The sequence below is a fragment of the Trichoplusia ni genome, chromosome 5 (genome assembly GCF_003590095.1).
Source record: "Trichoplusia ni isolate ovarian cell line Hi5 chromosome 5, tn1, whole genome shotgun sequence".
Lineage (NCBI taxonomy): Eukaryota > Metazoa > Arthropoda > Insecta > Lepidoptera > Noctuidae > Trichoplusia > Trichoplusia ni.
This window is the reverse complement of record NC_039482.1, coordinates 13449280-13476159: the sequence shown is the minus strand read 5'-3', so window position 1 is coordinate 13476159 and position 26880 is coordinate 13449280. Positions and strand designations below refer to the sequence as shown.

At 33.8% G+C, this 26880-nt stretch overlaps 1 protein-coding gene across 1 annotated transcript in view; it reads right to left on the bottom strand.

The window, feature by feature from the left end:
* LOC113494028 (neurogenic locus Notch protein) overlaps nucleotides 1–17010 on the bottom strand; it is a gene marked incomplete at its 5' end in the record, with an annotated part of 95636 nt that extends 78626 nt beyond the window's left edge. Inside the window, one exon of the mRNA XM_026872148.1 lies at nucleotides 16838–17010. Coding sequence (XP_026727949.1) covers nucleotides 16838–17010 — 173 coding nt within the window. The remainder of the gene's footprint in view (nucleotides 1–16837) is intronic.
* Nucleotides 17011–26880: the final 9870 nt, after the last annotated feature.

Sequence of the window (26880 nt, the reverse complement as noted above, 5' to 3'; positions counted from 1 at the left end):
TTGTTTATTTTTAATATTATGCGACACAATTTACACACCGTGTATACCTAGTGCAGGAAATTATCGTAATAATACTTAGGTTCTATTTTTTTTTCTTTTGGAATCTGAAATTTCCCATTTTAGGTATTACGCCACGTCTTAAAATGAAGAGCTTAGAAGAGAGATGCCGCTTTATTGTTTATATTGTGCTGTCACGCTTCCCCAACTATAATATTGCTTTAAGGAGTGGTGGTAGACCCCCTGAACATCAGACCATCAGACCCCCTCATCATCGAAGTGATCAAACCTCAATCATTTCATCACTGAGGGGGGGGGGCATTGGGACCCTTACAGGATGACATAACTTTTATTATTAAAATCCGTATCCATGTCTGTTTTATTGATGAATTGGTTTACAAGACACAAGTTTGCTTCAAAGTATAATTAATGATAGTTTGATAGCCGCTGCGGCAACGGTATTGCGACACTGGCTAACGCTGGTTTATAGTCTGTAAAACCAGCCATTGTTTCCTATCTGAATATAATTAATAATAAATGTTCTCTGTTTGGCTTAGACTAGGTTTTATAATGTGAGATGTTTATAGCGTACGATTGCTTTTTTATTATACTGTTACCCTTATTTTAAGGTGTCGTGTATATTTCTGGTAAGTACCATTTAAAAGGGTGTGTTATGTAGATTCTGAAACGTAGGACCGGGTGCTATATCCAGCAGCGAGCTGATTTGATTGATAATGTGGAAATGATAGCTCTATTATTATGACAAAATTGAGTCGTCTAAAATATAGCGACAATGAAAACAAACATTCTAAAAAGCTACTGTATTTAGTGGGTCTTTAGGTGAGTTTTTAATTCAACACATAACTAAAAGGTAGATACAGTCAATATTTTTACAAGTATTTTAATCAAATTCACATAGAAAAAACTGCATACCATTGCATGTACACCTATTAGGCACCGATCTTCAATCCAAGCATTCAAGAGTATTTATTTACAACTTCAATTTCAAGAGGTATTATTATGTTCTGCAACCCTGAATAGGTTTTAGATCAGCCCTAATAACCCGAAGTCGTGCTACAGCGGCGCCGTTATTTCATTAAACTTATAATTGATCGTTTCAGATGTTGTAATACAGTTTAGATGGATGGCTCGTGTTACGCGCTCAGCTGTGCGGTGGAGCATACTGAGGTTACACTACCTTATGATGTTGGATGGAGCTGGTCTGTCAAATTGGAACTAAATGGTCTAGTTTATACTTGATTTGTGAAGACATATTTATTTTTCAGGATCGATAATAAAGACAATGGCAAATATCTACATGGGACGAGTAATTAATAATTACAAAAGATAAGAGGCTAACCTAGAACATTTAGATTTAAGTAATAGCGGCGTTGCAATATTTCTTAAATGCCTACGTCATCACATCTGATCTTACCTTGGTACTACACACCTGCCTTACTCAACGTCGCGTAACCTAAGTATAAACCGATCTCAGTCACACATATAGTGGGTGGCAACACATACATGCACTCTGATTTACCAATACTATTTAAACGTATTGAATGAGTGATTAAATAACTCGATACATCATGTCTTAACAATCGTATTGTTGAGTCGAGAGGATCATTAGAGGCATTCATTAAGATCTGCTCTCCACATTGATACTTTACTGCTTTATTGAAGATCTTGTAAAAATTATCAAATTCTGAGACTTGAAACAAACGTAGTAAGGCTGGTTTTTGAATAACAGACTATACTGACAAGTGGTCAAGAATTCGGGAGTGGAGTATAAAAAGCACAAAGATTTTTTTAAGAAAGACTAACAAATTACTATCTATTACATTTCGTGATATGTACAATTAAATGAATTATACTTTTATATCAAATTTTCCACACACAACTAGAACTGTCGAAATTTAAAGTTTTATTTAAAACCAAAATAACTACAACAATGAGTACCTAACTGTCAAATCCAACTCCATTAAGCAAAATAATAAAACTTACTACACTCGTTAGCCTGCTCTACGGTATAACGAAAGGAAATATTTCAAGCGACCCTTCGTGCTTACACATGTGGTCTAAAACCATTAAGACATATGACTGTAAGATAAAAAACATGGCGACCGAATGAGACGTGCTTCATACATCGAGATAGGCGACAGCGCAGGTGAATTTTCACAGAATAAACACCACGGCATATCTTCAACCCATTCGTCTCTACCACTTGCAAAATAAAGCTCATTTTTGTTTGACTTTTAATTTTTACTATGGGTTTTCGTCGGCACTTTTTAGTGGAAGTCCAAGAGTTAAAATCCTTTATTACTAACGTCGTCAAGATACCGCTTGATAGTACGACAAAGGTTCACGGACAATGTTTTTTATAACTGTTTATTACAGAAAATAGTTCTCTTAAGTGTTCCAAGAAAGAGATAACTGTTGTGTTAAAGAAAAAACACAAAAAGTTATGTATTTGTTAAAGTAGAAGTGACCTTAAAAGGTTTTGGTGAATTTTCAAAACATCACTCAAAACACAATTGCAGGTGAATGTTAGTGATTATCTGAGGGCACGGCAGTGCCCCTGCCAAGTCTCGAGCAAAACGGGCACGGCCGTACCATCTTTTCTCGAAGCGATTCGCGGCTGTTTCGCCCCCCCTGTATCTTCGACGTGGACAAAGCTAGGAGTTTAGCTTTTCGGGGAATAATAGTAGGCATTAGAACAAGCTTAAGTTCGAAATTACATGCCAATTGAATTAATGGTTTAGGAGTTACGGTCGATCAAAGTTACACCATTTTGTCACTCACTGACTCACTGACTCACTGACAGATCATCAAAAATCTAAGGTACTTCTAGCAGACTTAGAAACTTCAAATTTTGCACCAAGATAGGTCCTTAGCCACATATAAAGGAAAAATTATAAAAACATTAAAAATAATATGCCATAGAAAACAATTTTATATTTGCGGTTTGGCAAGAACATTATGTATGGATTTTGACTGCATTGTTAACTTTGTTCGTTGTTTAAGTACCTATTCAATTGGATGAATACATACATAGAATAGAAAAGAATAATATAAATGTAATACACAGACTATCATTAATACAAATTAATACATAAAATTCATAATTCATTAAATTAATAAAGCTAAAACTCCATTGTATTGCGATAAATATTGTATGCGCGCTCGATAGATGGCGTTGTACGTGTCTGAATCGCGCTATGGTTTCGTTACAAAGCGCAGTCTAAGTAGTACTTCAGAATAAATCGATATTTAAATCGGTTATTACAAACATGAATTAATATTTGAATTAATAAACAATTATCCTTAGCTTAAAACAGAAGAAGTATAATTAACAAATAATCTTCTATGGTTAATGAATTATTAAATTAGGATTAGTTTATTAAGTGTACATCGCGATGCCGACAAAGTAGCGCCTATCAAAAACGAACCAAAGCCTACCGAACTTTAATATCTTAATAACGTTATCTGTACAATCATTTTCAATTATTTAAATTTCATAGACACTAAATTTGGATTCGAAGACCTTTGTATCGTTATAATGAACACCATATCAAGATATTGTGTCATTAATGGGAAATATTCCATCAAGATGGCTACGGTCACAGTCCCGACTGCATTTAGCTGTCGATGTCTCCATAATCTTTAATTCATCATGATTATTGGGAATATTATACGAGAATACACATACCGATGATTTTAATTGATTAGGTACAAATTTTCGGTATGCCCATGATCCGTTTATTAGCTTCCATAATTTTTAAAATATAAATTGAGAAAAATGCTGTCACCATCCATAGCATACTTTTATTCCTAGTTCTTAGATCTGATAATCCTAGAAAGGTGAAATATGTTGAAGAAGACTGGAAATATACAAGTATCTCCTAACGATGTGAGTAACTGGACCACAAGGTACACACAAAACCACAGACCACAAGAGATAATATAACCACATATTTTCACATATTATTTTTACCTCGCATCATCTCTCTCTTGCATTCATATCTGTCCTTTTTTAATGATTTATCCTTACTATTTCTCTACGTCTAATAAATGGTTATAAATCATGAATTTTGTTTAGCAAAGACCTTTTGGAAGGTTTTTAGTGATTACTGATTACGTTAACTGCTTAAATATCAAAGAACCACTCTCTTTCGATAAGAGAGATTCAAACTCGAACGTCAGCTAATATTTTTTGAGGTGTACGGATAGACGTACAGACAACGGAACCTCAGTAAAAGGAATCTGATTTAACCGTGTAGGTATAGAACCCTGAAAATAAATAAAAGAATAGCAAAACTTAAATTACATCGCTAACTACACAAGCTGAACAGAACCATTCCACATTTCACACAATCCGCATCGTTAACGACAATGCGATGTGATACAGATATCGCTGAGCCGATTGCGCGGGCGCAGCGAACGAGCCCATAAATGGCGTCGCAAGCGTTCATTACGTTTGATCCGGCTGACTTGATGAGGCTTGATGTTTGATTCAAATGATTGACGTTCCTGATTGTTTTTAGAATGCGCTTTGTCTTTGCATCATTATTTTAGAATTTAATTTGATGTCAACAGATAGCGAAAGCTGTGAATATTTTTAGAAAAAGTTGAGAGATATGAGGAATCAATTAAATTGAAACCAAATGGAGTTTTTCCATTTGATGTAATCTTGTGAATATTTAAGAAGGAACTAAATATAAACAAATGGTTTGAGATCCATGTAAGCAGAAATCCAATGTCATTTGATTTGAATATTTAAGCAGTTTACGTGATCCACAATTAATATACAGTTTATATTAAAACAACGGACATTGTGATCGGAGTGATAGATTTAAATTGATGCCTGACAATGAAACAGTTTTAAAAAGTTAAGGCCGATGGGCGGCCTTAGTGTCGCAATATAATTATTATAATGAATGTTCTTTTTAAGTGATGACGATGTTTGTCTTTAATGATATTATTAAGAAGTCAAAAGTAACATTTGGCAAATAGGCACCATACCGAATTTGGAAACTTGCTGGATCATTTACAAAACTAGCCTCAATTTAAATAAAGCTTATAATATTTTGTTAGATACATGTTAATTGACAATTAACATCGGCAAACTGCCTTCTAGTCGCATATTGATAAATGCTCGTCATAAAATCTATAACAACCAAAACATGCCCCACTCCCAATTTAAGATTAAATTCACAGATACTGCCATCGAGAAACTAGTTCTAATACAAATTTAATTAAAGGACATAAACACAAGTACTCCACATGCTCCAGTTCGGGCAAAGGACGAGGGAACGGAGCCATTCTAAATGTGATAGCTAACTAAATTACAATGCGGTAAAGGGAATCGATGTTCGCAATGAGAACAAGCATTGATTCAATTTGAATTGTAGTTGAATTGAGAAACTTGAATACTGTTATAAATTTATATTGGAAACGAGTACGAACAAGGCATCAATTTAGAGAAATGGACTGCAATGATGATAGGATTATCGACGAAATGCTAATTGTACGTGCAATACTACTTAGCCACGAGAATAACTGTTTCGATCTTAGGAACGCGTGAGAGTCTAGCTTAATGTCCATGTAAAAAGTGGAAATGATACGTTTAGCAACGATTTTAAAGTACTAGAGATGGGTTATGACCTCCTCGTGGTCATTCGAATGTCTAAAAGAACAAAGACCATAATTCCAGGTTATTATTGTTATTACCCCGGAGGATACAGATCGTAATATGTAACTGTCGCTAATTCAAGAAAGTTACGACCACTAACCGGACCTCTGGTAGCAACTGTGGGACAGGTCGGACAAAAACCCATAAAAGTAATAAAATCAAATCACATCAAGCTAAAACAGATATAAATGCAAATGCCAGTGCCACACGGTCGCAGAACATCTGCCAAATACAAAACGTGAATACGAAATCAAATCATTGAAGGGCCAATAATATATTCAAAAAAGGTTGCAAAGACACCCATGGTTTAGTGGGTCTCTCGGTTGCATCTGCAAACGAAACTTTTTGCTCAAATTTATTCTCGAGATTCGTCGAATCCTCAACCTTGATCTATAGCTAGTCGATTTAATGGAGTCTTAAAAATACACTCATAAAATACGGATAATACTAATAGATTCGGCTATCTACAAAGGATCAGCATATATTTTTTTAAATAAATAAAGCCTTAAGATGACTAATTTAGATTTAGTCTAAATTAATATGCGTCAAATTATACGAGTATTTTTCTGCCGTCATTTTGAAAAATCTTGATAAAGCTATAGGTGTCTTATTTATCATTTTGCACGGCTCTAATATTTTAATACCTTTACACTTTTCATCTATGCATAATAAAACAGGTGTTTTATTTAAATATTTGATATATTCCTGTCATAACTCAACTGATTAACACCATGTTTTGACACGCCCGATAAAACATCATGAATACTTCACGGAGTTAATCCATAGATTTGAATGTTTACTAAATGAGTGTTGTCATACACACAATTATTTGGAACCGACAACATTTCTTGAGATTTTTTCCTTGGGTTAAAACTTGTCACTTCATTTTTCTTGTCTAATCCTATTATGTTTTGTGCATTAATATTTTTAACGTTATCATCGTCGTTTTCGTCAGTTGTACTTACAAAATTATTTATTGATCCGATATTTTCCTGTCCATAGTAAATACGATTATTTATATCTACATTCTCAGATCTAAATACAAATGGACTTTCAAGTTCAAAACTTTCGGAATTTCCTAAAGCATTCTTTGGCTAATGGTAACTATAGGGACGTATTACCGCTTACCATATTCAAACTGAGCCAGTTATGGTGTTCTTATACTAAAAGCCTATTCAACTTGCAACAGAAGCATACATTTGCATGTACCAACTTCATAAGGCCAGTATCCTATAATGACTCAGTATGTACAAGTTGCCGACCGAGCAAAGATTGTATCACATTATTTATAGCATAAAGTCATGGTTCAATACCTTTGGGCTTATTATTATTCATTGGTGCCGTGTAGGAAATCTTTTGCCGCTCTAAGGCAGGCGTCTGATAATGACAAAGTGTAATCTGTGGCCTGCTTTGAATTTATCCCCCCAGGGGTTTGAAGCAAATAAAAACACGCTAATATCAATTTTAATCGATCTTGAACGATATTGTTGTATGTTTATACCGTCCATATAATGAATGGCTTGCCTTATTCCGAGTATTACAATCTCTTTTGCATTTCGTTTTTGGACAAATATACAGTTACGTAAACCTCTTTTAAATTTGTAAGAATCCTTTTTTACTTTTAAGTTACCGCTAAGTAAATTTAAATAGAACCTTCCGGCATCCCGTCAGAAATATTTAAATATATTTTCAATTAACCGATAGACGCCACTAATTTTCTATCACCGTTAATGGCCTGTACCGGTAGTAGAATAAAATTCTGTAGTCCAAGAAGATAAGCAACAATATTTGAAATCACAGTAGCATCCATTATAGTCGGTTCATAATTTATTTGTTGGTCCGACGATAAATAAACGGCCGTCTATGACTTTTTATCGACAAATGCCTCGGACAGGATTCCCTAAAGTTTTAACGAATAAAACTACTTTGGTTGGAATTTCTCCGGAGACTGCGTGCGTGGACGATCGTTTTGGTGCTATTATCTCGGGAACCGGTTTGTTTGGGCGAATTTGAGACAATGGCGGCGCGGCGGTTTGCGCGTGCGCATATACGTGATTCGTTGTTCCGGGACGGTGTATCAAGTTTATTTCGCTGTGTTGTATGAAATAATATATCATAATTTTATGCCTTATACGAGACTGGGCTCTATGTGTTGGCATGCATCGATTGTTAACAAAGACTAAGAAATATATGCCTATATGGATTTGAAGGGAAAATTACAGTACTTGAATGCACATTCTGCAGATACCTGATAATTATAAAGTTTATAAGGGTTTGAGCAACTTCTCTATTAGTCTTACTTGCTACATATAACAACTTAACTTGATACCAATTAATGAGCACTATAATGCAGAAGATGTCAAAAATAATTACAGTGAATTATGTGACATATAAATATGTTGGTAAAGTACACATTAGCATGTATAATTTGAGAAAATTAAAGCCACCAAGAGTCGCATGTCCGTAAATAATGACGCTAAAAGCTTTTTAAAGTTGTAAACCTCTTGTAATTGATGTTTATGACCGCAGCGGTCAGGGACTCCGAGGATATTTTAATACAAACACCGGGTTTGGTCCGTGACATAAAAAGAGTTAATCGTTTTGGACCGGGTTCTACCGCGTTTCGGAACCCATCGAGATGGGAGTGGTATCAGACGTCGCGTCGTGATGCGTATTGAAAGGGATTGAAAAGGTTCTTTAATACCTTCGGATTCTAAAACAGTTTTAAATCGATATGAGCTGTGACTGGGGTTCGGTGTTTTGTAATTATGTGTAGTTTTGGTAGTCTAATATCCACCTTCGTAAGCTAAAACATGATTATAAATCACTTATTTATATTTCGTTTCTAGGTCATCAGTTTATTAGTAATCAAATTTGCCTATAGCTATGAAACGAGTAGAAAAATATCTGCTGTCTATAAGTTTGCTTTTGTTTTGTTTTGTTTTAGTATTTTGTGTATTACTAACATAGTTTGTAAGTACCTGTGTATTACTAACACTCTATGGACTATCTTGGTCTGAAATAAATTATTATTATTATTATAAAGATGTCGTAAGATTTTTTTATCCAAAAATTAAAAACCAATTTAAACTACTCTAAATGCGTCCAAGCATAAATAGCTAAGTAAGAGATGTACAGACAACAATACAAACAAAATATTCATCGACGAAATACATTTTGTATTATAAACCATTCTTGCTTTCCCAGAATTAAAATTGACACCAGTACCGCCTTCAGCAAGCAACCTTCGCCACGTGGTATGAATACGTAACGAGGGATTTTGTAGCCTATGTTTATGATAATTGAGCTTATAATGGCTTGCAATGACTGTTATTATTACCAATACATGTGTATGGTTAAGATCCGCTGTTTTTGTATAAGATTTTTTTTTCGCTTGGGTTGAATTTGTATGGGCTTGTATGGTCTGTGATGAGACTGGGTTGGGTTGCGGGTTCAATGTCGTAAACGCTTTCTTTGTTCTTGCTGTCTGGGTGATAGAAAGCCTTCGTGGATATACCTGGATTTATTATTCTATCTTTCCTACAGTCTCATTTTTGGTTTTTAAAGAAGTTAAACTAAACATCACTTGTCACTAAGCCAATGCGTAATTATCTTGAAATTTAATGATTTTATTGCAACACTTAAATTTTCGACATAATCTTATAAAGACAATAATTATCCCTTTAAAGGATAAATAAGGTATGTACAATTCTTCTAAAAATGGCCATCCAAACGGTGCACTTGAGCGGTACTTTTACATACCTAAATAAATATCACTTGCAAAAATCAAAGCTCAATTACCCCTGATGTCTTCATCTCAGGAATTTCGTCCATCACCTCGTAATCTGTTTTTAATGGTATATCAAACCTTTGATTACCGCTTTCGCATTTCATCGGCTGAATTAAATATGGCGGCCAGAATGTGTCATTTAAATGTTTGGGTGGTTTCATTACGTCATACAATGTCAGGTCTCTGTGTGAGTAAGACGGTTTCGCGAATATGTTTACAAAGAATTGTAATTTGCTATTGAAATTATATTACTACGTTAACTATCCTGGATCGCCTGCTGCGAGTTGAGATGCCTTAAAAATATTGTAAGTCTAATACACGCTGTTGATATCGTGAACTATAACGATAGTTAAAAAGAAACAATTAAAAATCAACACCAAAAAGACCTCTAGCAAACGATTTAGTTTATATATTTTTTCTCAATCTTAACACAGCAGAAAAGTTAAAACAGTTAATGGCGTTGTCGTACTTTTAACTCATACTTATGAAAACTCTAAACATCAATCAGACACTTTCAACAGTTACATATCAATACTATATAAAACCGCGCCCTGAAAACCGATACGTGCGGTTAAAAGCGTCATCGTGTGACAGTCAACACATGATTAATTAAGATCTAATCAAGTTAAATTCCATACTTATGAAGCCTCCGGACTGCATAAAACGGTATCTCTCGATCTCGCTTGAGATTATAAATTCAATCTGACTTGTTAGCTGAAGATTTATGATATGGCAGCAATAAGTTGATTTGATAAGCATTTAATAACGAAATCGCAGGGATTAACGAGTTTCTCGTATGTGACGGAATTTACGGAGTTTGTGAGTAGAAAAAATACTGGCGGGTCAGATGAAACCTTATGTTACTTAAGATAAAAATGGGATCTAGAAAAAACGTTTCAATTTAAAACGAGTAACGCACTTTCCTGTGTCGCGGGAAATCAGAATGTTTCAAGTAACTTGCACAAGGACATCCAGACTCAAAAGAAGTATTCGGCTAAACTTCATAATTGTTTGTCATATTGGGGATCGCACCCGTGACGTCGCGCACATTGGGTCAGATTGATGCTGTCTGATTAAATGACAAACTATTCCTTGATAGATCGAATATTGTGACAACATTAGTAAAAAGGCAAAGATAATGCAAAACTGAACCATTATCTTTTCATATCGAAACATATTACTCTAAAATTTATTAAAAGAAGATGCTTAAATGTATGAACCGCATGAAATGACTTTGTAATGCGGTACTGTGGGGAACAATTCTAAAACTATAATTTTATTTCTCACGCTAAAGACGAGTCATCTCGAAACGAATTTGAGGAAGTCAACGCTATTATCTCCTTTCTACTAAGTTAAACAAACCGAAGTACATTCGTGTGCGCGTACGCAACTCGTTCCGTAACTTGTAACTTGAATTTATTTAACCAGGTGTGGTTTACATTGAGAAAAACTAAAATCGAATAATAAATATTAGAACCACATGTAAATATGTTTACACATGCATTTTTGTTCTGAGATTTATTTTTAAACTTGTAATATGGTTTTTGTTACACGTCATTAATTTGACATTTTGTCGTAGAATATGTTAATTCTTTAAATGTTAACACGCTGACAACGACGATTTTTGTGTATATATCAATAAATCTTAGATAACAGTTTATGGTTATCGAATAGCAATATTAAATGGACGTCACATCTCACGTTTGAATATTCTTAACAAAGTCTAAAATAACATAAGCATGAATTAAAACAATCTTAATGAGAAATATATTTATTTAATCCAAAATTTTCACACCAGTATTATAAATTGCAGAAGCATATGAATGTTTGTCTGTATGAGTGTATGTTTGTTAGTTCATTACACTTAAACGCCTGGACCAATTTGGATGTAATTTAGTATGGAGGTAACTGACACCTTGGATTAATATATGTTTAGAGCTATAACGATATCCAGGCTTGCGGAGCCATGAACAGCAACTAGTATTTAAATAATTGTACAATACAGTATATTTTAGAATATTTAAAGCATATCCTACATGTATTCAGTTTATTTCAATTTACTACATTTCTACGGATCTCTAAATTCCCCTTATTTTTTGTCAATCTCGTGTAACAAGGGAGCTCAATCGTCTACAATTAGCCTAATGCATTTCTGGCCCTTTATTACAAACCCATTTGGATCTAATAGCACAAGAGACGGAAGTTGACCGAAACATGTGATAATGTACTATAAAAAATATCTCGAGGATTCTATTAATATTTTTTCATTCTACTTTACATTCATATCAATAATAGATAAATCCTTAGAATTAAGAGAAATATGCTATATTTCAGTGTTTCACTCACTGTGTTTACATTTTTTGCTTAAGCCTCTTAAATAATTAAGATAAATTCTTTTAACCTACTAGAAAAAGATATATGAATAAGTAAATTCAAAATATTATTTTCCTATATACATCTATTTTGCGGGCCCATCATCAACACAAAACAAAACAGACAAAAAGCAACCAAAAACAAAAGACCCACAAAACTTCTACAACAAAATCATTGTCATGTAAAACATACTGCAAAGTCTACAAACACAGCATTACCCATTACTTTAATAGCATAGTACACACATACATACAGTCAAAACATGTCTTAAACAAACATTGCACAATATTGCAATAGTTTTTTCGTTACGTAAGGTGCGTGTGAACTGTCTTGCTAATGTCCTTTCATAACCACGACACGTCTGCCTGTTCTTTTCTCATAGGTAAATTATAATTGAAAGTGTTTTTACGTGTGTATGTCGTTTTTGTAATTTGTTAAAATGGAGTAAAGGGTCTTTGGAGCTTTGATTCTCATTGTTTCCTTTCTTTTCTCTTTTACTAGAATATTTTATGCCAGACGTCTATGGCAATTCTGCGTATAATTTTTTTTTTTTAGCTCTTTAGAGGTTTTTGTTAATGGCGCTAAATTGTTTGTTAGGTACTATAATTTCAGATTAAAGTTTAACACTCAAAGTAAACTGGATTTTTAATAGTCTTTTGTCAGTAGCGGTGCCACCTAAGAGATCTCTGCTTAGCAGTAGAACAATAATGTTCTTATCACTACATTACATTACCATTTCCACTAGATAAAAACAATGTAAATAAGGCGTACTTCGCCATTTCATCAAAGTACCCCTTACTATGGTAACGGCAATCCCCGTAAAGTTGTACCTCATACCTGCGCATACGCAGCTTAGTCATCAGTAAAGCAATAACGCATTGCGTCACATCAAATAACGTTATCGTGAGTCCGAGGGGTCGTGGGTTCATTCCCGAGTTCTCAGAATAAGGTTTTCTTTATACGGTAATAAAGCTTTGTTGCTTATTGTGAGAAGTTCGTAAAAATAATGTTTGTTTTGGAGCTGACCAACTTTCCTACTGATAGGTCTATGCTTAAACTATCTTACAGCAGAGCCAGACTTAATTTTTCTGTACTATTTGCTAACTGACTCCTTCAAAGGTATTTCTATTTATTTCTATTTTTCACTAACTGTTGGTTACTCAAACACGTAGTTAATTACGATTTTAATAGCAAACCCATATAGCTTTTTTAAGTGCCAATCTCACTGCTTTGTTATAAGCGGCGTATGCTTTACAAAAAATCAAGTTATGTGCAGATATGTCATTCCAACTTGATGGGAACAAAATGATTACCCAAAAAATCAAATAATTTCCATACATTATCAAGACAATCCCAAGATACATCTAAAGAATTATCCTGTGAAAATTATCCCTTTCATAAAGCCGTAATTTCCCGATAATAGTGATGTACCCAAATCGATTTAGATATTCGATTATGCGATCGATTTGTAGCTACAATTTAATGTTTATGCTACGTGTATAGATAAATGTTTTTGAATTGTTATTACTAATGTTAGTAGGGATTTGTAAATTTGTTTGATGTGAGCAGACACGTGGCAGGATTCGCAAATAGTCTGTCTGATGTAGGGGTGCGACGTCCCCTCCATTAATTCGAACAAATGAAGTAATTCTTTATTGTTGGATACGTATACTCGTAACATGTGTTTTACGTACAGTAGCTTAACTAAGGTCTTTGACAAAAAATACAAACAACATTTAAAGACTTTGAATAAATAAACGGCTTAAGAGTGGGATCAAAACTAAAAAAGAAGTCTAAAAGATTTTCGTTAAATACTCTTAAAATAGTGGATTAGAACTTCTATTCATAGTTCGAAATTTCAAGTGTTTCTTAGGGACCGGTACGTGTAAGATGCGCACGCGCATGACATCAGCGAAATCGGGGCCGGCCGCCCACCGTCCATTAGACGTCTAGACGAGTGGACAATTGTTATCTATTATCTGTGCATCTCACAAAAGTACCTTTGATACATGGAAGACAATGAAATTAGCCGTGTCCTTATTACGTGGCAGTAGAGTCGATTTTTGAGTAACAGTTATCAACATTTTAGATTTGACTATTGGGTACTTTCTATGAATTAATATGATCCTTATGTGAAGACAGTCAGATCGATATTTCTAAGTCACAGTTACAAACTTTGTATGGTCTGAGTATTATACACTTTTTGGGCTACAATTTTTTTTTATGAATATTCTTCTTTAAATCAATATGACAAAAGCATTTAACATTTCGATACTATTTTAACCTTTGTCATTAATATCTTAACCTTATAAAAATAATAGAGTATTATGTCTTTGTTAGGAACATAGTAATTTTCAGACCACGTTTACAGCGCCATTTTTGTGTGTGGTCGCAAAAATTTGGCATTTCCTGTTGAGTCACCAATGATTCACATACCGGGGTTTAAGTTTAAGAAAATACAATACTTAAGAACAACTTAAACTATATTCATTATGTCCAATACTGCACTTAGGTCAACTGCAAAGATTCTCAAAAAAAAATTCCTAGTCATCATCACGTCACAAGTCAATCGATTTAATGACAGCAAAATTATCGATAAGTGAGAGGAACACGTCTAGTTATCGATAAGGAGATACTCGATACAAATATGTGTTGGATCGCAGCTGAACTTCCGCAAAGCCTTAAACACGGCAACTGCTATCGTCTCCATAAAAGTAGTCAATTTAATGAGCACAAAACAAAGGGTTTGCCGCAGTACCACTACTATGGGTACTGTTTCAAATGAAGTGATAATGAAGTGATAACCGATGGTAAAGTTAATAAAGTTAACCTACATTTCGTTATGAATGAAAATGTAGAATCCAGAAGTATTATCCTTAATAATCTTTGTTTCACAATTCGTAAACACACGTGTGACTGGACACATTTTGAATAATTATATTGCTATTAATTTATGTATTTCATGTAGAACTTCACAATTTATCATTTTTAATAGTAATTTGATGACATACTTAAAAACATATCAATAAATATAAACAAAAATAGTCTAAAAATCTTAATCAGTTTTCACTACTCATCGAAAATAGCCGACTTTTATATCTTTCATTTGAAATAATCCCATTCTCACTTCGTTATCACTTGAAACGTGAAGTAGAGGATGTAGTGTGAACCCCCTCACATTACATGACAAATATGGTAATCAGATAGTGAGCTACAATTTATTGCCGAAGGCCCTACTTGTATGGCCAAGTAAGAGCTATCGGAGATAGTAAGGCTATAATAGAATCCCTACAATTGCCACTTCTGATTTTGGGGTGTGGGTATAAATGTTAAGGATTTAAGACAAGTTGAGTGACAAAGCTTTTCTCTTGCTTGTTTTGCAACGATTCTTAAAAAGATAATTGTAACGAATCTGAACTCAATGTTTTTTTAGTGGAGCACCTATGATTACCTTCCAGCTCTAGCATTAGATCAGCTTCGTGTCAGGTCATACTATTGCATTATCACGCAATATATTAGTATCAGTCGGAATCCAGGAGTGAATCTTTAACTTGCAAGGTTTGATTGCAGACTGACAGACAAAGGGACAGATGAATAAAATAAAAGCTTGCAATAGAAAGTGCAATGCCTAATCAGGCTGTATGTAGCGGAGTTTGCAATTTGTAAATATTTTAGTATTTTCACGTGTCCTATGGAATATGTTCTTGTGGTTATTATAATATATTTAAATCACGCTATAAATTGTATAAAATTACAACATAGGAATTGATTTGAATGAATTATTTAATAAATTTCCTGATAAAACAAAAAAATATTCTCAGGCCTGCCAAAAATAAATGTATGCATAAATGTAAATATTTAAGCGAAATCGGCAAATTAAGATAAAAAAACATGTTCCCTATCTTCCGTAGACATCCACAATTAAATCTTCTTGATTGACGTCATACAACATTGTCACGTGACATCCAAAGTGATAACATCGTGAGTTCGAGACCGGTTGAAAATGCTGAATTAAATTACTTACAGATTAAAACCGAGATTACTGTATTATTTAAAGAATTAGCGTAAATATTAATTTAATTTTAGAAGTGGATATCTGATACTGTTATCAAAAAGCGATTTATTTAAAACTGTGTTGATTGAAGCATTAATTTTATTAATTTAAGAGAACATAAGACAAAGCTTGTTCAAAAATATGCCAAAAAAAATCAAGTTCTCTAATGGAATAAAAATTCAAACGATACCAAAAATGGAAACACGTACTTATGTTTGTAATTGAACATATCAAAAACATGATTTATACGAGAATACAACGAATTGAATACTGCCATACATTTTTAATGCAATTAAGATCCCACTTGAGTGGTAAGGGCTCGCCTGCGCATCTGTCTACCCACACACTCACACTACACGATTAGTCACACACGCACACACGCATAATAACACACACGCGACTGACGATAGACGAAAATAAGTCTTATTAGTTTGGGGTAAGATCAATTTTTCTTTGATCAATTCATGTGGGTCTATGGGGCGCAGTAAAATAATAATCCTAACGGTTCTATGGCATATGGGGTATCGATTTTTAGAAAATAATAACGAATTTTATGTTTAGGGGTTGCAATTAAGTGATGTTATGATAAGCCCTTGAGGTTTTCATCCCTTTTGAAGACCTTTTTGGGATCGTGCAAACTTAAGTTAATTAAAGCAAAAAGAGGCCGTTGCCCAACAGAGGGAATTGATAGGATATCACCATACGCAGTTTTCTTATTCGATGATCCTAATTCAATATTAGTATTAGCTTTATTTATCATTGACTGATCTGAAATTCTGCACATTCGGTTGAACCTTTTCACCTACTTTATTAAGACTCCGCAGTCCATTCTGGCTTTTGCATCGCTGGTACAGATAATATAAAATACATACTTCACACATATGTTTTAGAAGAACAATATTAGTATAATGTGATAATTCTAAACACTTACTTGCAGAAGTATTCTCCTCTTGGTGTGGATAAACAAGTTCCGCTATTTTTGCATGGCGAGGGCGAACATGAGACGAAACCTGGTAACAAAAACAATACATTAATATAAACAATAATTTTAATACTTATACCTAAACGTAAAACTGTTGGTTCACCTACAAACGAATAAGAAAAGGAATAATAATTGTTTTATTGTTCAATGATTATACATGAAACAATAGATATTAAATTGTTATGTTATGTTTTTCAACGAAACCAATGATTGTCTTTATTATGTTTTCACATTATCCGAACAATAAACGTGGTCTTTTACCACAGTGGTCCTTTATCTCCCAAATTACTTCTTGTTTGAAAATTACTATTAATTACTAACAATACCACATATTGTTTCTACTCAGAAACGCACAAAGGTTTAAACTTTATTACAATCAACCCTTCATTGTTCAAAATGAATCATACTCTTTAATGGTTAAATAATACCAATGCAAAGAAGAGTACAATATTCAAAAAGGTTTTAATGACTCCGAAAACCATATTTCTCAAAAGTTTTTAATATCTCTTAAAAATAGGTCTTTATTAATACAAGACTACGGGTCTCTAAAAACGTTATAAAGTTTAATTCGTGTGATTAATTGCGGGCCAACGTTATGAGTAAAGCGGCCATTACACGGCCATACAAGGACATCTGGGTCACAACTGAGAATTGAAATAAAATTCTGAATATCATACAGATCTTGATAAAATGTTGCGTTTAGATTCGTAATGAGATTGCTCAGTATTTGATATAGCCTGAGGTCAACACGGTATTTTTATCGTATTTCGGAGAGAGGTTACTACGACAAATAAATTGTATTTAAAGATGTCGGATTTAGAACTCTTCTCATAAAAAAAGATGATGAAAAATATTTTACTTAAAAGATTTCAAACGGCAGCGATGTTTTAACGCCTCAGACAACTTTGAAGATCAAGCAAACTTTTCGGAAAAAAAGCGTTTTTAAAACCCGGTCAATTTATCTGCACTGACTTGTAAAGCAGAAGTGGCAAGTTGAGACCAAAATAAATGCAACACGACTTAAGCAAGATTGATTGGCGACAGAAACACCCAGTGATCCGGTGTTTAAGTGTGAGATAGGGATCAGCCGAGCACATCCGAGTGGAGCCGACAACTCCCGAACTCTTTAATATATAACCTGTGTCGCCGAGAAGTATTGCTGATGTGCTGATAAAGGAACGGACATTTAATGTTCCTTGGATCTCAGTAGATATAAAGCGTTAATTTTTAGGAGTCCTGCGAGTTCTTAAGTATTTAAAAGGTGTGATATTGATCCGGTGAATTCTTGGCATTTGAAGGCTGATGCCGGTAATGTTGAATGGACAATTCATTGCGATTTCTTGGGTTGATCAAAAATTGATTCCACATTTGTAAATCCAAAATTCAAGTTTTTCAAGACAATTTATCATAGTGATAGCATAGTCTACAAATACGAGGTTCTTAATTAATGTACACTCGTACATCAAAATCAAAACACATTAACATAAAATACGCATTATCAGATAGGTCCAAGATAAAACAACGGTAGCGACAAAAAACCTCATTCGATCTGTTATCAACACATACGAATCGATTTCATCGCGATATATCGATCAGTCAGAATCGAGACCACCCAAACATGATCGGATACATTAAGTCCAGGAAATTGGACTCAAAACGGCGGCTTTTATTTAATTTAAATAAAAATAGCGAGAGGTATGTACTTGGTACAAAGGCTGCGTATTGCCTTTTTTGCTGTGTACACAGGACATTCCTCAGATGAGAAGTCGAAGAGACTGCTGACCAAATAAAAACAAAAGATGAATGCAAACAAATGCACCTGACTCTAAGGTAGGACGGAGACATGGATGGCACGACACGTTCTGTGATTGACAAGCATAAGACAACTTTGCAAAGTCTTTGATCAGAATTAGAAAAACAGGAACTGATCTACTAGAAGTGGATTTTTTTGAATGATCAAACAATCTTGAGCTTAACCCTGCCGCTTATTTAAAAATATTTTGTCTGAATAGCAATATTGAGACAAAATATTTTTGGTGGCAAAAATGGGATCGTTTATATCGTCTCCACAAAAAAAAGTAATTTAGTTGGAAATGCAAATCCTAGCTTCTTGAAATATGCGGGCTCTCTGTACTCTGTTTTCTTTCTTGACGTCTCCCTCTCCCCCTGCTTACTTATCACCTTATTTCCGTTATCTGTGCGATAATCACAGCCGCGACCTCCGGTCTTCCAATAATCTTCTTCTTCTGTGTCCTTCCCATAGCTCTGGTTTCGTCAACTCTTCTTTCTCTGTACAAGCCGTTTCACTTTGGAACTCTCTTCCCCCTGAAATCAGGATGTCTACCAACCGTTTGGCATTTAAAGTGAGGGTTCGTAAACTGTTACTGGAAAGTCTAGCTGAGTTGTCCCTACAACCTTCATCGTCCTAATTCTTAAATCTAAGTATGTGTATGTACTATATCTTATGTATTAGTATTATTTTCCTTAGTATGTAAATAAGTAAGTCTACATATTGCACATTATGTATGTTTAATTAGGATATATATATACTACCTTACCTTTATTTATAGGCACACCTACCTCTTGATATCTCTGCATTACCCTATGGTTGACTGGTAGAGAATGCCTCAGGCATTAAGTCCGCCATTGTACATTTAATGTATAGAAGTGTAAATAAATAAATAAATAAATAAATACCTACATATGAACGGAAATCTTCTACTCCTTTAAATATTCATACGAGGAAGTTCTATCGCCCTGATAATACGCATACATAGACCAATATTTGATCAATTACAATCAATCTCACTCTATCACTCATGACAAACAAATTTGACATTAAAAAATATTTAAAAAGTACTTGAAAATAAAATAAACACATTTTTTTCCAAAATTCGCGACAGATCTGTGGGAAAATCTAACGAATTTCGCCGGTTTACGCAGAATCAGATAACTTTAAGTAAACGTATATTTGTATAAGTGATAAATAATTTTGGGAAAAATTATCCTTGATAAGAGCATTTCACCGGTACATGGTAGGTACTTGATATTAATGTCAACACTTGAAAGGTGAGAATTGATTATCTGATAACATACTCCGAATTTGAAGTAATATTAAATATTAAACTTTATGGACTAATCTAAAACGTCAAGGCACATCCTTGACGTTTTAGAAGTTGTAGAAGACATGGAAACAATAGACAAAGATGTGAAGAAGTGCACATTATCTCCCTACATTCATCAAAAGAACAAGCACATACTTCATACAGCACTCCGTTTACTTTTAACAATGTTGATAACATTTTTGAAAAGGGAGTTCAGTTATAACAATTTTACACTACATCAAAACAAAAGCCTAAACCCTACTTTCCTTATAAATAAAAACACTGGAAATCCCAAAAATAACCAAAATCATCCCGACGATATATTATCACAGGGCCTTTTACCACCTTTTGTGAGACTCATAGTAATCGTGTAAGCAAGAAGCCGCTCAACGCTGTATAATACGCTGTCTTGCTTCCTCAATACAGTCTTATATTAAGAGGTAGTGACAGTTTATCAGAACATAAATAAACATGGCCGGTGATTGACACGGACGCGTGGGAACAAGTTCACACTTAGTAAACATTGATAACAACTGGACAAATATTTCAATAAGTTACGCAATTTTTAAGAATGACATTTGACTATAGAAATTTGATTCAAGTGAAATTTAAATAGAGAGGCAGGCATTGAAGCGTTAGCATTATTATTTCATCTGTCATATGATTCATAAGACAAAGGTTGGTTATTAACTTCAAACATAAACACTAAAATAGCTTTTCTTGCAGATTGTGGCAAGGATCCACATGCATAATAAGACTTTCGTTTAAATCTGTCATAAAGATTTTTTTTCTCAAATAAAAATATTTCACCTCATCAAGGCTCTCTATATAATTTTATATTCAATTTGACATTGACTCGAACCAACAAACGATTTCGGTCTTTATTAACTTGCATATTGTTTTGTGATAGTCAAGGACACTTATATAATTTCAGGTCACTCGTTCAACTGAGATAAATGCCATGATCCGCATACCGAGTGCCGTTTAAAGGGCTTTAAGTGACTGCCTTTCACAATAACCTCTCTTGTCCCTTTTCCCAAGGAATGACAACTGAAGATCAACCAGAAATCGGACTGGAAAATTTATTTGAGCTTTAAATGGCGTTTATACTGATATTTCTAGAAAGTTTACTAACTAGCTATTGTAGTATAAAAGTGCATGAGGTAGGAAATATTTATAACATCTTAAGTTTCTAATACAAAGCGCAAATCCTTTTGAAAGAATGGTGCAATCTAAATTAAGATGAGAATTAAAATGACCCAAATTGTTTTCGAAAAACCTCTCTAAAGCAACCTCTATTCCTAGGTAAGTCTACGGATCAATAGAAGTAAAGCTAGCTGAACCAAGACGATTTTCCAAAACACCTTTACCAAACTCACATCCCAAAAACTCTAAAAGCAAACTCCAAAAGCTCTCAAACAAAGCGAACGTCTGCATAGTCTTTTTTGGAATAACTTCCCAAATTCGCCAACGACCGGGTGCTGATAAAAACTGGATGCGTCTGGCATCACCTTATAAGGTCACCCATTGTTTTTACAGGCAAGGAACGCAGGCCCGGCTTCACAGACCGATAATTCTCTTAAAACTCACTATCAAGGTATTTCTTTCTTGTTCCTTTAGCGTCAGGTGTTTTGTTTTCTATAGACGTTTTATGATCTTATTGTTTATTCGTCTATATCTTTAATTGAAATAGAGAACTGAAAGTAATAAACTCTGAAAGCCTTTAAAAGTTTAATCCTTGCTATGAGCGGGATCAGTACGTCTTGAGAAGAAATTTCTGATCAAATGTTCTGATGATGTATTTGCAATATAAGGTTTTCTCTTTGCGAAAGTTTAATCTAAAAAATCTAGTGTAGTAATTGATATACTAAGGCCCAAAAGCAGAAAAAATAAGTTGACTATAAAATTGTCACGATAACGAAATAAAACATTGCAAAAAAGACTAGTAGCGATATTAAAAGCAATCTAATTTCACAAAACAAAACAGGTTTATCGAAAACTGTGCGAACATTAAAACAGGAGCTACGTCACTTCCGATAACCTAGATTTTTGCCTAAAAAACAACAACTTTTAATGTCAAATCAAGTTGCACAAGCTTGCAGTGAATTTGGACCACACAAAAACTTTACTACTTGGTATTCGGTACTTGCTAAACAGTTAATATGTTAGTATACTTAGCGAGTTAATGCTGTCAGAGATACGATCATGATTGAGTTTTTATTTGAGAGATGACAGGCTCGCTGGCAAGCCTACTGTGTTTAGATTGGCAACCTGTCTTAGATAGCATTTCAATTTTGGGTTATTTGGTACGATAACCGGTTGCTGCACAGATATTGGGTGCTTAGAGATGCATGGTCTTCGTAGTGATATTAACAAATTCGATATCCGCAACTTTCTTTAGTAAATTTTTTGATGATCTAGTACTAAAATATCTCAATTTGCTGTCATATTATTAAAAGATTTTAAACAGCGATAGATAAATATTTTAAGGTGAACAATTGTTGTTACGTAACATCAAAAAAAAAACATGAAATAACGTCAAGGGAAATAGCAAAATTTTAAAGACGTTCTTAGAGTCACAGGTCCCACACGCAAAAACCTTGTTGAGCACTTTAATCTTGAATGTCATGAACTTCTACCCGAGAATATCCATCCCCGCTTTGTAGATAACAGATATGAACAATCTAATTTAAAATTATGTATCAATATGTATATCTATCATACGAAGAATAAACCATATAATGTACTTCCATTCCAATATCAGAAAGATGTCGTCGATCCGTCCCTGCGCGTACGCAGCCGCTTGCTCAAGTAAAGGACATTGATCGATGCCGGGCACGACTTGAGGAATGAGTATCAAGTAATGAGTCCTTATTGAAGTTTTATTGATCATTTTACTTCGGTAAACGAACAGACGAGATTTTGAGACCAAACTTGGAGTTTCACGATGCCTTTGTACGCTGTTGATTTATGTTGTGATCTGATGTATGGGAATTAGTTTTGTGTATGTAAATGTTCGGTTTAAACTAAATTTCATCATGGTCTAATTAGTGTAGGATTTGAGCTGGAATCGAATCTCAAACTTTTCAACATTTAGGCAATAGTTTCAAATGGGAATGTGCACTCGCTTTGTTTTTTTGTTAGAAATTTAGGTGAGAACTTTAACAAATGCAGCCAATCCATTCAAAAGCGATAATATGTAAGTATTAAGGAAATAATCAACTACGAACATGGCATATAACATGCGCTCCACATAAACCACTCAAATTATCTTGTATAATAAATAGGCGTAATAAAATAATGTCTAGTATCGAACCATTGAGGAAGTGCCGATACGGTTATCTTAACCGTGGGAACATTAACCGTAACTCAGTGATAACAGACACTAAAATATATTATACAAATATATATATAAAAAAATCGCCTACGATCACCCGTTTCCGCATACCTACTTTTGATAAAGTTATAATTATTTGTTGGGGCTTATTCATGTTATTGTAGTTTAAGAAAAATAAATAAATGATGCTGGGATAGCTATCTAGCGTATTGTTTAATTTTAGAGTTCTATAAAACGAATTTTGAGTTTTGCAAATATCTTGGAAATTTTTATTTCGTTTACTTACAAAGTAAAAATGAGCTTGCTGTAACCGAAATAACAGTTTTAAATCAACTTGAATATTTATGTAGGTAATTACAAAAACATAACCATCTTTCTACCGTCGTCGGATAAAAGGGAATTAAATTTCACGTTGACTAAAGTTAGTCTGAAAACACTATTATGAACATTGAATAGTCATTTAAGACGATTATATAACAAAACATAAAAGATATTTAAATGTAAATCTTCAGAGTTAAACTTACTGAAGTAACAATGCATCCAACTAGTTCTTATCCTAAGCTTATATTTGCATACATAGTGTAAACTGACACGGCGTCCAAGATTAACCTAAGACAGGATAAGAAAACGCGTCACTGGTGTGAACTTCGTCAACACTAGATTTGAAACTATTTGCTTATTAAACACTATTTTATGTCGTAAATATACGTAAAGGTAACATTTGATGTCTTTAAAGTAATAAATATTTTTGGTTATGATATATTAAATATAAATCGAGCATTACTTTGTTAGTATGCAGTTTGAAATCTGATACAAGTATCCCCATCTTCATTCGTCGGATCAGAAACCAATGTGCATATCCATGTTAACATAGTCCGAGTATGTATAAAAAGTACAGCCAATGGTTATCTGTGTATAAACAGTTCATTATTGTCGTTTTGACAGCATTATGGGGTATAGCCACATGTAATACTTGTATTAAAATTCATGGTTGTGACATGACTCCGCGGGTGAACCGTGCTCGCATGTTCATACAGATAAATCGAGTTATAATTCAGATATTTAGAATCGATTCTCGATAACACTGATACTTGAATCAATGGACCAAATTGTCATTCGATTTCGATTCTTTTTTAGATTTTTAAATTATGCGATTTAGATAACTGACACGGAATAGAGATGTTTTATCGAATTCTTAATCGATAAGTTTATACGAGACATCGATTCGTATCTCATCACCATTTTCTCGCAAATATTTACATCTCAAAATCTTCGAAGCGGCAGGTTAACAAAAACAAGTTTAACCATAGCCTAAAGTTTAAAGTTTCGGAAACCGGTCACCGGTGTCCGCCGATGCCACGAATACCAAAAAATCGATACCCAAATCTGGTATCTGATTTAATTCCCTGCAGGAATATTCCGATTCAAATAATAATGGGAACAACCGCCATCTTTTAAAGCCAAATAGATAAAAACATTAGAAACCTTATCCACTAGAAAAATACATAGCTATGCAAAATAAATTTTAAAAATTCTAATTATGACTAATACTATTCGTTTAACATTAGACAGACCGTGTATAACCGTTCCTATTCTCATATAATCCTATAATATTATTGTTTATATACAACATAGTTTAATAGTTACATCGATATTCTTGTATACAATAATTGGTTGCGTTTAGCGATTTTATGGTGTATCCGACTTGTTTGACAGTTGAAGATTTGCCGCCATCCGTTGGAATGCGGGATCGGGAAATCTTTCGCGGTTCCCATCGATCACAATATTTTTGTATAGGGTTGACAACTTGGGATAAAATAACTGCTTTAGGATTACAAAAAAAATTAAAGTTGTTTATAAATCAATAATGATAAACTTTAGTCTAATTAAGTTTAGTGTGTCCTTCAATTGCGATAACAAAAAAAAATTTTTTTTTTCATTAACAAAATTTTGGTTAATTTAAAAAAAGGTTTCAACATAAAACTCTTAACCTCAAAGTTCAATACAATATCGATAAGATTAATTACCGAGCTTTTTTCTTTTCTTACAATCGTTGGCAGCCCTATTTTTATAGTCAAATCGTGTGCGTGATAGCAGTTTTATTGCTGTAATTGTTTTGGATGTTTTCGCGCAAATTATGTAGGACAAGACAAAAAACAACTGCTGGACTTCATCCAGGATTCGATTCCCAGATCCGGTAGTATTCCTTGATATATGACATAGCTTTGTTTATAATAGGCGGCTATTTAAGATGGTATTAAGTACCTACCTGATACTAAACTGAAAATATCCGACTAATTGGAAAAGGGTTCGTCCCGTGAAGAGGAAGACCGTTGATCATAAGGCTAGCTCACTATTAAATACCATTTTAGGCGAATTTTCACAGAACCTAGGATAAAACAAAATGGTTCTTATACTAGACAAGTAAATGCTAGCTGTCCCTACCATCCTACAAAAGCATTGCTTACCTATATTAAAATGGTTTTATCAACACATATTCGAATTCCCAGGACTATTCTCCGGAATTTTAGTAAGCTTTCTTTAATCACAAGTTTTTAGACCCAATTTCATCAATGTATACAAGTACCCAGTAAATGAGACGTGGAAGTCAGATAACAATATCCATTGAAACTGGAAGCTGACCCCAACGGAGAAAAGACTATTTATTAGATCAGAGGACAAAGTTCAAGGGATATCTGTATTCCTGATAAGGCAACTCATTAAACAAATCAATCATAACTGTGTCTATCTAACTGTTATTTTATAGTGGTAATAACATTGTAATTGATAATTATTTTCAAATTAATTAAGTTGATGTCAGTATGAAATGATGTAGAGTAAATATATTATTATTTATACGAAGATACGGATTGAGATAAAGTAACAGATTGAGACAGTTTCATTGAATAGGGATGTAGACATATTTGATGTCCGTCAGGGAGTTTAAAAATTAATATATATTTTTTCTTCAGTCCCGCAAAACATAAATTGGACGAATAACAGTGAATGGCAACGCGTGACGTCACTCCTGCGTATGAATTTGGAGAATTCGCAAAGTCACAAACACCATCTCATAAACTTATAATAGAACTCTTTTTAAATACCTGAAATGTTTACTCTATTTTCTCAAGAATTAACATCTAGATGAGCACTCCTCTTTCTAAGCAAATTATTCAACAACTATAGTTAGACTAAGATATTATGGTAAGTGAACTTAGTAATCTAGATTTGCATTAAACAAATAAGAACCAGCCTTCGTACTCAAGTTTTCAAGTAAAGCATAAAGCTGTTTGTTTGTATGTTTGTCCTCCATGTGTACCCTAAACCAATGATCAGATTGTGATAATTTTTATTGAGGTCTTTTAATAACATGAGAGTGTTTTTGAATATAAAATGTATGAAATTGAATATTTTTGTAGAGTCTTTGCTATGTACGATGGGTGCAGCTAGTTAAAATTTTAGGTCAATCAAGATAAAATGCTTAACCACCATTGAGGAAAAACGGTGTTATTATTTAATGAGTGACAAATTAACATAGCAGTCATTATCGT